The 14671-nt window shown below is 36.7% G+C and overlaps 2 protein-coding genes across 2 annotated transcripts; one reads left to right on the top strand and one right to left on the bottom strand.

Annotated features, from left to right (window-relative positions):
- Positions 1–17: 17 nt before the first annotated feature.
- On the bottom strand, positions 18–8247 carry LOC148915250 (uncharacterized protein At4g10930-like). The gene is given in 16 exon segments (XM_089041066.1): positions 18–465; positions 624–1621; positions 1624–1735; positions 2383–2457; positions 2556–3849; positions 4642–4720; positions 4795–4869; positions 4979–5050; positions 5169–5737; positions 6232–6297; positions 6405–6514; positions 6633–6702; positions 6957–7003; positions 7263–7353; positions 7749–7834; positions 8145–8247. Coding segments are annotated over 16 exon segments (4059 nt in total). The 5' UTR covers positions 8235–8247; the 3' UTR covers positions 18–240.
- A 2439-nt stretch (positions 8248–10686) lies between these two features.
- Positions 10687–14453, top strand: LOC148915249 (calcineurin B-like protein 7). Its single transcript, XM_089041069.1, has 9 exons — positions 10687–11021; positions 11490–11619; positions 12223–12308; positions 12464–12523; positions 12823–12931; positions 13046–13098; positions 13474–13554; positions 13636–13748; positions 14044–14453. The coding sequence occupies exons 2-9, from the start codon at positions 11520–11522 to the stop codon at positions 14096–14098; spliced, it is 657 nt and encodes a 218-aa protein (XP_088897195.1). The 5' UTR covers positions 10687–11021; positions 11490–11519; the 3' UTR covers positions 14099–14453.
- The last annotated feature ends 218 nt before the right edge of the window (positions 14454–14671 follow it).

Genomic DNA, 14671 nt, shown 5'->3' with positions numbered 1-14671 from the left:
GTAGCATATGTATCAAGTTTGGTCCAAATGCCATGCACAATAAATTGTGATATACTTGTTTACGCTTTTTGCTCAGGCATATGAAAATTCACCGGGATACATGTGCCAACACGAGTTTCTTCATCAACTTATACAATGCATGGGGTTGGGGATGTTTTTATACAATGTCTCCTATCTACAAATTACACCAATTAGAAGAGTGGAAATTCTGAATAATCTGATAGCCGAAAATAACTGTCGTTATAGAGGATCAGTTTTTTCCTTCTGTCGGGCTGTCTCAATGTACTGCTCTGCGAGCTTCTTCACCTTCTCGCCTTCCTTAATTAGGAAGTTTGCGTTCTTGGCTTTAGAATGATATTTCATAACTTTGTCAGTTGTTTTGGCTGCAGCCCACTTATACTGTTCAGTTGTAATCACGCCACTCTTGCATAGCGGTCTGATGTGCTCTTTAATGTAGGCTTCAACCTGTAAAGTATTGGAACAATGGGTTAGCTTAAATAACACACTGGGGAAGAAACCCTCTTTCTCCCAGGTCAATTACATTAAGATCACGCATAGTAAAATCCTTTTAAGATCAACGCAAAGGGAAGATAAGTTTTCGGGGTAAGTGGCTTGGGGAAAACCTTCTTAGATACAGAACTGCTGCTGTTAGACTGATTGTTAGCAACCGTACTGGTCTTCTTCTCCTTACTTTCAACATTTCCACCTGGTTGGGTATGGTTCGTTGAATCTTCACCACCAGAGGAGTTGCAACCAGCACTGGCAACCATCACATTTTGTGCATTGTTCTCATTACCAATTCCAGATGTTTTTATTGATTTGTTTGGCTTTGGCTCATTATTTTCATTCTCTTTAGGATCTTTGTCTTTAACCAGAGCTTCATCAAGTAATCCCGATTGCTTTTCTGATGCTCCTGGAAATTGCTTTATCAGTGGTTCTGTATCAGGCCCATATAATTCTTCACACTCTGCAACAGAAAGCTCTTCACCTTCTTTACCGAACAAGGATTCCAAAGGAGCACAAGACTCCTCAGTCCCACCGTCTGTGGTGGAATGTTCCAAACCTGAATAAGTAGGATTCTCAAGCATGCTGGAAAAATCTTTTTGTACTTCAGTCTTCTCAGTCTTTTCAAGATCTAGAGTATGAATAGATCTTTCAGGCTGAAGTGTAGAGAAAACCAGTTTCAATTTTGGCGCCCCTTCTTCTGGTTGTGCATTAGAGACTTTTGTAGCAGCAGCACCAATGTAGTCTTCATCTTCCAAATTATAATCAAAATCCCCATATATGTCCAGGTCTGGATGAAAATCCATCTCAAATACATTATCAGGCCCTTCCTCTCTGATATCTAATGAGGGGCCATCTTCTTCAACTGGAACTTCCATATTGGGATGTGGACTATTTGGAGGAGAATCAGACAGAAGACCGGCATTTCTCAGTGCTGCTTCAATTACAGGATCAGTTGAAAGTTCATTTGCAGCTTGTTCTGATCTTTCAGCAGGGACTGAAGTTGGGGCTGAACTAAGTACTGGGGCTCCACTAGACTTCCTATTTTCTGAACGATGCAATATCTCCTGGGAACATAGATTCAGATACACTAGCTTGCTATTTGACCTATCAGCACCTCCTTTTCTATATTAATTGCATCTGCAACAGCTAACTCCGTATCTGCAGTTCTACGGATCACAGGAAGATTTGCTTTCCTCAAGAAGTGCTCAGTCAGACGGTAAAGCTGTGTCTGCACAGCAGATGTTTATAACAAAGTCCAAAAAACCAATTAGCCTCCAGTTTCATGAAAATTAAACAAGTAAATGGTTTGAGAAAGCAAGCTTTATAAATTGTACTAACATATCCTTTGTTTGAATGGATCTATTCTCTACATTAAAATACATGATAGATAAACCAAGAAAATAGTTGACTATAATTGTGGCCTTTGGGTTCCAGCTCTAAAGATCTATCCATGCAAGAATGCCGCCTAAACTGAATTGAGATTTTATTTTAGAATTTTCATATATGGATGAATTTGTTAGTTTTCAGCAGACAAGCACTGTCACTAAAATTGGTAATTGAGGTAGTCATGCTGGTGTTCGCATTGGTGTGGTCGTAGTACCAGTAGCACCGGTTAAAATGATGGTAATGAATTCATTGTGGTTTGATTGAGATGGTGGTGAACGCAGTTGTGTGTCATGAATCATTCCCCATGCAAGATTACAAAAAAATGTGGAATGGTTGCTTTCTACCATTTCCTCATAAGAAAATTTAAAACAACTTCTGCCTTTCTATTTTGCAAAGACCAACAGAAGGCAATACACTCCTTGCATATTAAAAATAACTCAAAGAGTAACCTAAGGAGAGATGTAATAGAAGCAAGCACACACTTCATACCTGCCTCACTGATAAGGGGATTTTATTATGACGACTGGATGCCAAATTTGGTCTCATGTCTATTGGTAATTGAGCCTGCTCAAAGCAACCACAAAACATAATTTAATATGATATATCACCTGCATAACCAAACAGAAAAGATGAAAGGTTTTAAAAGTAAATCTATTACGTACTAGCAAAGGGTAATTTCCTTTGAGCACAGTGTTGCCTTCCTGTTTTTCATTTGCTGCTTTCCCGCCTGCACCACTTGTTTTCCTGGCAAGAACCTCTAAAGCCCATTTTCTTTTGTCACTTTTTATATCTTCAGGTTTTTCAATTACTTCCCTCTTGGTTATAGATTTGGAACCACCAGCTGAAGAAACCAAAGACCCTTCCGCATGTCTGTCTTGATGTACTTTGCTAGAAGCAACACCATTCCCTGAGCTGGGAACATGATTTTTACTCCCATATTTCTCTAATGAAGGAATCCCACCTTTTGATAAAACCTTACTTGTTTCTGTGGAATTTGAAGTACAATCATTGAGAGACGACTTGGAACACTTTTCAATCAAGGCGGGTTGTTTATCATTGTGCTCTGAATTACCAGCAGTTTTAAGAGCTAAGAGAGGCTTAATATCATCTTTTCTTGGAAGTAGAGATGCATCTGCTAAATACAACCTGGAAAGAATTGGATTTGTGGACTGCCTATCAGACTCCCGCTCTGTGTCTGCACCCTCTGATCTCCCTTTCAGAAGGTCAAGAACTGACTTCAAAGTTTCAATTTTTTCAGGCTCAGTAGTTCCTATGCAGCGATGCTTCCAAAATTCAATTTCACGGTCCCGGTCCCATGCGCGTTTTCTTCTTCCATTGGATGACCCATAAATTTTCTTTGTTAGATTCTCACGTACTTTCCCCTTCTGCAACATTGCCTTCCTTGCCTTCACTGCCAAATGTGATAACTTCTTAACAGGCTCCGTTTTAGGTCCTGCTACAGCAGCCCGAAAGGCATCAAGAAGCTTTGGATTGAAAAGGTTTGCACCAAAATCTTTTGAAGAGTTATTACTGACAGCTTCTCTTATTTCTTTTCTCAGTGTCTGAACTACCATGGATGAGTCCTTGTCCTCAGCAGCTCTCCTCATGATCTTTTTAACTCTCAAACCAGCCATAGTTTCTTGTTCTTGTGATGAATTATCAGCAGGATTAGGGCGTGCAAGCCCCTTGGAAGATTTACGGTTTGTAGTTCGAACAATGCTCAATATATCGGAAGTGATGTTCTCCTCAACAGGATGAAAAGTTAACGTGCTATCTTGAGGAACTACTGTCAGGATAGAGCAGTTTTTAGAGTCATCTGGTATAGATGCTTTGGCTTGGTCATTGGAAGCAATTGGTTGAGTCTTCACCTCATGTCTGATTTTCTTAACAGACTCTTTGGTCTCAATCTTAGGGTTAGTATCTCCATCATCAACAACAATGGTATGAACGTCATCACTATTATTTCAAAAAGTCAAGGAAAAATAAAGTCAGAAATTTTATTCAGGAAAAATAAAGTCAGAAATTTTATTCTACTTGCTATGAAGAATGTAAAAAACAACAGCAAATTGCCATTTGAACTACAAACACATCTTTCAGGCAAATGACAATAAACAAACGTGGCTAGCATACAAGCATAAAGATAGTTAACTCACTTTAAATTAGCATGCACTTTTTGTTCAACCAGTTGAATCTACTTATGCTGACATTTCCTTGATGTTTTAGACAAGTATTGTTGATATTTTACTGATGATGTTTAGCATGAAAGGGCAACTAAAAATGGGCTTTTGAGGAAATTGAAAATTTGTGTTGCATGCATGCATGTTTAATGTGGATAATCCAATAATTTGGAACCCTATATCCTGGTTCAGTTTTATCTACAAACTACCATATCATACAGTGGTTATTAGCAAGATAGTAACCACCTTGATGGAATCGTTAAGATAAGAAGAGATGTTCCCTATGATCCCAATATCTACTACAGGATCAACAAGCCAGCTGAATGAACCAAGGACTTTTATGGAGACCAGAAACACAAACATCCAACATAAACCACAAAAACTTCAGTGAACAGAATTAATGGTGGTAGAAAAACACAATGCATCCTACTTGAATTAGGAAAACTACAGTGTAGTGGTGGCAGATTATGATATGAGGATAGCAGTAACAAAACCTGGGGCAACATAGTTATGAGCACTAATTGCTGAAAACCGTATAAGAATCAACGGATATATTTGGATGACATGTGACCTGCAATCAGTATGCTTTCTCTTTCCACCAACAGCAATTCCAGGAGCATCCGAATTAGCATCTGGTACAATCTCATCAGCTGTAAACATTTCAGCAATTAAGCAATGTGCAGGAGTGAATGTTGAATAAACAATTTAATGCTGCTTCACATACCTATTGGCGAATATTCTTCTAAAGGATTGTGAATCTTCAAATCTTCAGTCTCTTGATTTGATACAAGAATGGCAGCTAGAAACATTTCAACAACGAGCATGAATGACTGTTGTGTAAATAGTGCTAGAGAGAGAGAGAGAGAGAGAGAGAGAGAGGACAATTAATGACTAAAACAGCTTAATACCTTTTGACAAATATTCTACTTTGGGATTGTGATGCTTCACATCTTCAGTTCCATTATTATTCAGGTCAACAGCTAGATGCACATTATTAAAAATAAGATAAACTTGAACATGTAAAGCATACACTTCAGTTCTATGCTATCCTAATCATGAAATTATCAAGCTTTAAAAAGGAAAAAAAATGTTAATTACCAGACAGAAACGAGCCCACAGTTAACCCAAGTTCAAGACCCATATTGGAATCACTGTCAGTCAGTTTGTTAATAATGTGTGATTCATCAAAAGACTTTCCGGAGGGATTCCCGATGCAATCAAAACTACTAAGCTCATTGGTTGATCCATCAGTACTCATCCTAAACTGCTGCGCTAAGGAATTTGAAGGTACATTTGAGGTATCGCAGGATAAGGAAAGTTCTAGTGCCTGAGCTCCAAGCACTGGCTGGGTAATAGTTCTTTCCCCGGTGGGCCTTGCCAACTTGTGGCTATCCTCAGAAGCCAATACCAATGTTTCAGACTCCAGGTCCTTGCCAACTTCAACGGTTGGCAAAACTCTCTTACTTGGCTCCACGATGCGTTGATTTTCTCCAACCATTGAGACTACAACAGCCGTCTCACCACTATCAGCCACAGCTACAGATACCTTTCCAGAAATATTATCCTCATCTAAAGATTCACGATTAGCGTTTTCTGGGCCATACTGGCTGTTAGACCTCTGTACTGAATCTGTATCTGATTTTTTCGGGATTTCATCAACTACACATCTACAGAAAATACACAATTTAGGATTAATTTAAAAAAGTATCAGTGTCTTAAAGAAATGAAAAGAGGAGACCTAGGATTTTATGAAAACAGAGCAATTTGTGTTCCATTCAAATCTCTATTAATCCTGAGGTGCATAAATAAAGATCAGCAAAGCTGCACTAATCAGTCCAAGCCTAGAAGGATTGTTACTTGGCAGCAATTGTATACATAAAGGGCTCACCTTGTCCTCAAGTCATAAATCAGATGGTTTAATGTTATTGGTTCACAAACTCAAGACAAGATAGGGATTTCATAACAAGAACAAAGCTTCCACAGAAAGGACCGACAGCTTATTCATCTCCATTAAACAACTTTGAGCTTAGAGGTAAGGTTCGGAACACGCATGAAAAGTGCTTATTAACTGAAGTTTTAAGGAAAATTCACACACTAGACTCAGCAAAAGAACCAACAATGCAACACCCATGAACAAAACAATGATCCACATCTAACTTACCTGGGGCATAACCATGTACTCTCAGATGTGCCCTCAGGATCAAATCCCACACAGAAAGCATGGTACCTGTCTCCATTCAAATCAAAAAGCAATTAGAAAATAACAATATTTGATAAAATCATATATCTATCTATACGGACAAAGATTATATATCACATTGACTGATTGTTTACCACAAGTCACATGAATCACAAGCAATTGATGTATCAAGATTGGAATCATCCTCAATAGCCACTAAGCCACTTCGAATTTTGCAACCATCTCCATCCAAGCAGATAACTGCCTACAAAATGATAGAGTAAATAAGAATCTGACATCAGTAATTTTAAAAAAATCTTAGAAAGAAAAGATGAGAATTGCAAGAAGATCTTAAAAAGAAGAATAAATGTAAAGATGATTACATTTTCATCAATATAGTATGATGGAAATGAGAGGGTGTTATTCTTTCCTTCAATACTCCAATCATCGTCTCTGCAGAGATGAATACGGAAAAATTAGTCTATGTTGAAACTAAGGCACAATAAAAATAAAAATAAATAAAAATAAATAAATAAGTGGCTCAATTGCAATTTCTTGGACAGAATCTTGAATGTCAATTTCATAAGAAGACTACATAATAGTATGGGCAGTAAAAACCACAAAATAATGAGTCTAAGCCATGTATAAATGTGAACAATGAAGCCCCACCAATATACTTAAACATCTTATAGTTAATTGCAAAGTACCTGTAAGGTGAGTCCTCGTCCACTCTGCTCCCAATAGTATCATATACCTTCACATTCAAACCAATCTCATATGCTTTAGGATCACTTTGCAACAGCATCAAATCACAATAGGATAACTTCAAAAATAAAATTTCCATTTGCCAAGAAAAAGAAACCTATTGAAAGCAGCCAGTTGTAGAAATCAAAATAACAATTGTTCTTTGCAACTAGTTGTATATCAATACCATTATATTATCCCATACCTAAAAGAACTACTACTATAACCAGGATAAGAAAAACAAAGAATCGTGGATTTGCATCACTCACTGGAACACATGTGATCAATTGAAATTCATTCTGGCAAAGTGGGCAGAGGTTTGTAATGGTAGCCCAATTGTCAATGCATGCAAAACAGAACCTGAAAAATCACAATGTTAACCCTTGCCGTAATACAAATTTCATCTGTCAAATATATATAACATATGGAAAGCAACCCATTCTCTCATTTTAGCACCATAATTACACAATAAGGGTGTTAACCAAAGGATAACTTCACCTCACATGAACCTCTAAATATATTGATACACCTTGTAGGTTTCATCATACATGACTACTGGAAAACTTATGAGCACATTTGAACACTTTCCTTCCTCTATTTTTTTTCCTTTAATTAAGTAATAGAAAGGGAGAGGAAAGAGTTCAAGGTAGCAACAGAATACTTTTATAATAAAAATGAAAACTTGTTCAAATCTCTCTCTATCTATCTCTCTCTCACCCACATACACACACAAAGACAGACACTTAAGCGCATACCAGTGCTGGCAGCAATCCAGAACACCCCTATCGATAACAGCATCCATGCATATCCCACATGTTTCGCCCTCGAAATTAGGATTATCCTGCACATTAAATACATACCAAAAATTTGATCCCAAAATGATAGCAAACCAAGTAACCAAACTTAAACTTGCATATCCACAAGTAACACAATAATAAGCAAGTCAAAGTTCACACATTTATTTAGAGCTTCAAATGTCTGACTTACTAGATGAAAATGGTTCAACCATTCACCACAACTCTTCAAAAAGAGAAACGTATTTTCCATATATAATCATTCATTCAACCAATTCAAGCTACATAATAAAAAATAAGCTTCAATGACATAGAAACTACGTGCTACAGCTCAATGAAAATGATCTTGAAGCTTACATTGCTATAAGTATCAGTAACTCCAAAAGCACCTCCCTCTTGTACGCTGCTTGTAACTAAATCCACTTCCATTGCGTCTCCAAAGAACATGCTCCTCAAATTAAAACCTAATAAAACAATAATTATTATGCAAAATAAGAAATTAATTTTTTTTTTAAAATCTGATCTTGTTGAATTCAACCGTCTGGCGATTTAAATAACTAGAATCGCAAAGGTCAAAACGGGTAACAAGGAAACCAGAACAACGAGGGGTAGAGATTACCTGAAAAGAGAGAGACCACCATTTCTGTGTATCTCTGGGAGAGAGCGTTGCGAATGATCAACACCAGCGAGTTAACTCGGAAACTTGGGAAGCGCTGCTACACCCAACATGCGGAGAAGGCCCAAAATAATTGTCGTCCGTAAGCCCAGTCGCCTCCTATTATCTTATTTTGAGGCCCAAGGCCCTAGATAATTCCACATGCATTGCACCGCCACCAAGGCCCAACTATCTTGATTTTTTTTTTTTTTTACTTCTACGCGATCTATAGGTTCTCTTCCTATTACCAGAAATACACATTGTGTGGTTATTTCTCACATCCGTCCTATTATGTGACTTACCTTAAGGAAGTTGAGGTTTTACCTCAAAATCAATTGGCAATGGGGGAGAATAGTCCAACTTCTTATAAATTTTTGCTAAATTTCTTAACTTTCCACTGTGAGATTTTTTACTAGGGGTGGGCATCAAGACCGAAAAACTGGAACACCAAGCTGCACCAAACGGAAACAATTGGAAAAAATAAAAACCATGTTGATTAAAAAGTCAACAAGCGCACCGAATCGAATGGATTGTTTAAATCGATTTCTGTCGGTTTCACACCTTACAAAATTAGATCGGACTAGAAAGACTATGTAATTTTTTATTTTAAAAAAAATTTATTTAAGTCTAATACTAAATTTCTAATCCCATAACTAATATTTTCCCAAGTCCAACTTCAAAGCACCTCTATTTTCTAGACACAATCATCTTTTTTTGCATGAAATTGAGTAGTTTGTGATTTTTTAAGCCCAAAAAATAAAATATTAGTTGGAATTTGTAAAAAAATTAATTAATTTGAAAAAATATATATATATAAAATTCGGTCCAAAATCGAAAAAACTAAAACCTCACCGAAATCGGTTTAAATCAAGGGACATTTTGGAAAAAGCAAAAGGAGAGAAAAATTTTAAAAGAAGCAAAAATGGACGAAAATGCCCTTATTTATTTTTAGATTTCCTAAGGAATCCAATACATTTGCATGTCTTTGATTTGAAAGTTGAGTGGTTTTGTCTTTTTGAAAAAACTTTGCTTTTTCCAAAAGTGAAATTTTTTTTATGTCTAAAACCTAAAAAACCTTTAAATCAAACTGACTGGTTTTTTAAATTTGTTTTACCAAAATCAAACCAAACCACACTAGTTGAATACTACCAATTATGGTTCCGGTGTAAGGTGAAAACTAGACCACACTCACTCATTCACATTCTCACGATACCGTCCTTTTATTACAAGACATGCACATTATGTGGATATCTCTCTCATAGGATGCCAATGTGGTCAAAGAAATAAACACAAAGAGTGTATAATCTCATAACATGAAGTTTTAGTCAACAAAAAAAGGTAAGTTTACTCTTGCCTTGAGTCTAAGGATAAATGTTTATTATCCTAGAGAAGGTAGAGGATCTTTTTTATCACGAAGGGGCCGTCTACATTTCTTTTCTCTCATTACGTGCTAGCTAGTGCACGCGATGAGAGAAAGACAAATAGGAGGTGTAGGCACTCGAATACAATATTTAATCTATATAAAAAAAGCATATATACATATCATGTAATGAGTGAGATAGAAAGTAAAGGATATGATAATTTATTCTCATGGAAATTTTCGTTTCTTTGTCAATTGTGGAAGTTAAGATGTGGCATTATATGGGAAGCTCGTCCAAGATCCATGGGAAGCTCGTCCGTATAGGATTATACTTCTCAATGTTGTGATTAAACAAAACAGTTTCCACGAGGGACGTGGGGAAATGTTCAATATCCAACAGCTCTCTTCTTTGAACTTCTTTTTGGAAAAGCACGTAGATTCAAAGCTCACTGCTGCTGACGAGTCATATATTAATAAAACAAAACCAATAACAATGGTAACCAGAGATTAGATTTTCATCTAAGTGATTGTCAACTATGTGCTGTCTGCTGTGCCTGTGTGATCTACAACAACCGCCAATGCGCGTATAGAATGCACGTGGCAAACAAACCACAACAAAAACAAACGAAAGGAAAAAGAAAATAATGGAGGCAAGTTGAGAAAATGATGGTAGCAGAAAGCGATTGCTTGAATATTTTAAAATCATCTGACACCAAAGTCAGGAGCAGAATATGTCAATTAAAAATGGAAGAAAGATGGACTAGTTCTGTGTCAAAGGAGACTAACAAATGGAAGATTTAGTTTTGAAGGAAAGTGCATAGCTTTATCATCATCAACTCCTTTTAAAGCTTAAGAGCACCAACACCCACTAACCCAGGTCAGTTTTCTCAAACCCAAACAAAATCTACACTTCTTTCTCTGTCATATATCTCTTTTTTCTAGTGTTACTTTCCTTTTGTCTCTTTTGGGAGTTTTAGTGGGGAGGTGGGGGAAACTGGTTTAATTTGCATGCTGCTGTTGTGTGCTGGCTGAGGTCAACTTAGGTAGATGTTGGGTTTCTTTCATTTTCATTGTTTTTCAGAAAGGTGCAATGAGATTTTGGAAATAGTTTGTTTTTGCTTGAGTTTGTAGGGTGGAAATCTTGATATGAAAGCAGACACTGCTGTTTTGCTCTGCAGGTTGACTTTTTCTGAATGTTTTTGCAGCTTGGCTCTGCAAGGTACGAACTTTGTTTTTATGTTTCATGGATTAATGGAACAGTTCTATTATTAGTGCTTTTTTTCCATTTTTATTGCTGGATAGATCTCATCTAGTAATCCCTGTACAAATGGTAGCAGTATGCCATTGATAATTGATATATTTTATTCCCACCAAAAAGTACTGGTATCCAGATCATGACCATTTGCTTTGGACCCTGGCTATGAAACAGTGCTTACTAACTAACTATTGACACCCATTTTGCGCAGATGTGAGTGTCTAAAATATTGTCTACATTTGCTGGATTTGATCCTAAATTGATTGTTTAAGGGTCAATCATGACCGTAGTTTAATTTTTTATTTCAACATGGAAAGTTTGTGGCTCAGTCTCCATTTTCTTGGTGGTGTTATCTTTTCTCTGTTGGGATGGGATGAAATTGATGCTCATAATACCTATTAATTTGATGCATTTTTCGTTGGATTCTGGCAGATCAAACATCTGATAATCTTATATTGGACCATGCGTCGTTTCCTGCACTGCTTTTCCTTGATGAGTTCCAGAGTTGGTAGACATAGACTTGGGTATGAGGACCCTACTATTCTTGCTTCAGAAACTGCTTGTAAGTAGTAGACTCGAGAGTTGCTCGAATTACTTGGCACAGTTTTTCACTTGTTGTGGAACTTTAACAAATTTATGTTGATTGAGTTGCCTGCATCCTCCAATAATTATCTCTGGCATTGTACATGAAGCCATTGTGTTGATGCCGTGCTGTGCATATAGTTTTCTATTACTGATTGTCCTTCCTCCTCTAACCTCTCGCTTTGTGAGTTGGGAGGAGGAAGTATATACTATGTCCGCGCCTTTATATTCACATGTTAAAGTTCTTCCAAGGCAGTGCCATGTCCTTTCTGGCACCTTGGTCATGCTAGGCAATATTGCAGCTGCCAAAACACACACTCTGCTACTGCGGTGCTATTGCCTGATGTTCATTACTTTACTATCAATTTTAGTTGCTTCTTTTTATTGTGTTATCATAGAATTCCTCCCTCTTTCACCTGCTGTGATGGTTGCATAGATGCTAGGTTCATCACATAGTACTGCCATCACTGACTCACCATATGCTTACTGTTTGAAATTTTGTGTGTATTTGCTTTGCTAATTGCTAGTGTTTGTATGGATTAAGCTCAAATTTATATATTTTGGTGCCTCAATTATTTAACAGTTACAGTAAATGAAGTGGAGGCCTTGTATGATCTGTTTAAGAAACTATGCAGTTCCATAATTAAAGATGGTCTTCTTCTACACAAGGTATTTCTAGCTAAGGTTTCAATCTTCTGACATATTTCTTGAGATGGCTTAGTGTTTGATCTGCAATCTGAAATTGTTGCAGACTCGAAATAGAATCTTAACTGTTTCATTTTCTTAAGATGGCTTGCACTAAATCTTTGACATGATATGAACAGGAAGAATTCCAACTTGCACTATTTCAGAGCAGCAGTAAACAGAATCTTTTTGCGGACAGGGTGAGTGCAACCTATATTATTACTTAATTTTCTTCAAGTTTGTGTTTGTGAGTTTGTACTTTGGATCAAATGCAGCATGCTACAGTCAAGTGTGTGAGGATTTTATGAACTTTGACCTTTCATTCAAAAAGAAAAAGAAAACCAAGCTTTTAGCCAATACAAATAACGCAAACCATGTAGCAGAGATATGTAAAGTAAACAATAAGAAACTTTCCACAAGAATTATATTCAAAATAAGAAACTGAACCCAATTGAGAATTTGTGATGTTTTTCTAACAATGAGCATATTCTCATTGCAGGTATTTGACTTGTTTGACATCAAGCGTAATGGGGTTATTGAATTTGGAGAGTTTGTTCGGTCATTAAGTATTTTTCACCCAAATGCTTCCGAAGCAGAAAAAATATCATGTATGATGTATTTGTCATGACAGAAAATCATGATTTCCTTCTCTTTGTGCTATTTACAACTACAAAATCCAGCATATTTATGATCACTAAACTCTTAAAGTATATTCTTTGCAGTCGCATTCAGATTGTATGATCTACGACAGACCGGCTACATTGAGCGTGATGAGGTGAATCCCCTGCAATTTTCATCTTGGTCACTTTTCCGTATTGTAGTTAATTGAGCACAACTATTGTGCTTGACTGTTCTTACTCTTGCTCATGGTTAATGATTAAGCAATGCATCTTTTTTAGATCAAGTTAAATGGCATTGTCAATGTATGTGAACAAAGTTTTCATGTGTTATTGTGATTCTCCCATGCTCATTATATGTAGGCTATATCGAGATGTCCCATGGTATTTCGTTAGTATCAACTGTAGCTTGTACAAAATATAATCAGTTTTATATTTCCACATCTTTTATTTATCTATTAAAGAAAGAAACTTCTGCAATTCTGATGCTTTCTACCTCTCTATGCATGTTGTGGGTAATGTTTCCATGGCAGGTGAAGGAGATGGTGTCAGCCCTATTGAGTGAATCAGATCTGGAACTTTCCGATGATGTTATTGAATCAATTGTAGATAAGGTTTTGATTATTCTACACTTTGTTGTATATGTTCTGTGTTACTCATTGTTCTATCTAACCATTCCTTGCGTTTCTCTAAAGACAATGGTGGAGGCAGATTTAAAAGGGGACGGGAAAATCGATCAAGAAGAGTGGAAAGAATTTGTAGCAAAGCATCCATCTCTAATAAAGAATATGACTCTTCCATATCTAAAGTGAGTCCCAAAAGCCTACTAATCTCACCAGCACTCATTTCTTGTGTCGATGTTTGCTTAATTTGATTGTGATTGGTTAAATATAGTTAGCAGATGACAATAAATTGAAACAAGAAATCTCATTTGCTAAAGAGTTTAACAATGCAGAGTCCTAGTTGTCTCATGAAGGCACAACTTATATAACTATCTGCTCTTTCCAAGGCTCCAAAATGAAAATTGCTTTCTTAATTTCAACTAAATCCAGAACACATTTCCTCAAAGTTACACGGTTCTAAATTTGGTTTCCATTTCCTAGGGACATAACCATACAATTTCCCAGCTTTGTGCTCAACACTGAAGTTCAAGATTAGATATAATAGTACTACAAAGATAGACAGTGCCAACATTTTTCGCCTCAGACGACGGACACATCAAGTAAGCAGCCTGTGTAAAGCATGGCACATAGAAGAGGAAAGGAACCAAACAAAATATTGAGGCTGCACCCCTTAGCATAGCCCCAATTGAGATCAAGCATCGCGTGGTATGTTTTCTACAAAGTTTTCGGTGATAAAGGCCTCACTCAGCAAACACTCTAGTGGTTCACAGTGTATTATGTAATTTAACTGTTTAATTTGTACACAAAGTGTAAATTTTAGTTTAGAATGTTTATAATCTTTCCCCCTTTTCCCCTTTATTTGGCTGGATCATTTTTCTGTTCTTTCTAAAGTTTGCTAAGAATTCGTTAATTACATGCTCGAAAAAGCAATAATGCAATTTATTGCGAAACGCACATCAATCAATGGTTGATTTGTTGATTTATTGTGAAACTCACATCAATCAATGGTTGATTCACTGATGCTTTACGTTGACATTTCTTAAGATTGACAAGATTTGTGCCCAATACCTTCAAATTTCTGCCGATATATTTTTGCTTGTAAAACGGA

This window comes from Prunus mume, linkage group LG7 (assembly GCF_029339155.1).
Source record: "Prunus mume cultivar Tortuosa linkage group LG7, ASM2933915v1, whole genome shotgun sequence".
In the NCBI taxonomy this organism is placed as follows: domain Eukaryota; kingdom Viridiplantae; phylum Streptophyta; class Magnoliopsida; order Rosales; family Rosaceae; genus Prunus; species Prunus mume.
Note: the sequence above shows the minus strand (reverse complement) of the source record. Positions and strands in the feature narration are given on the sequence as shown.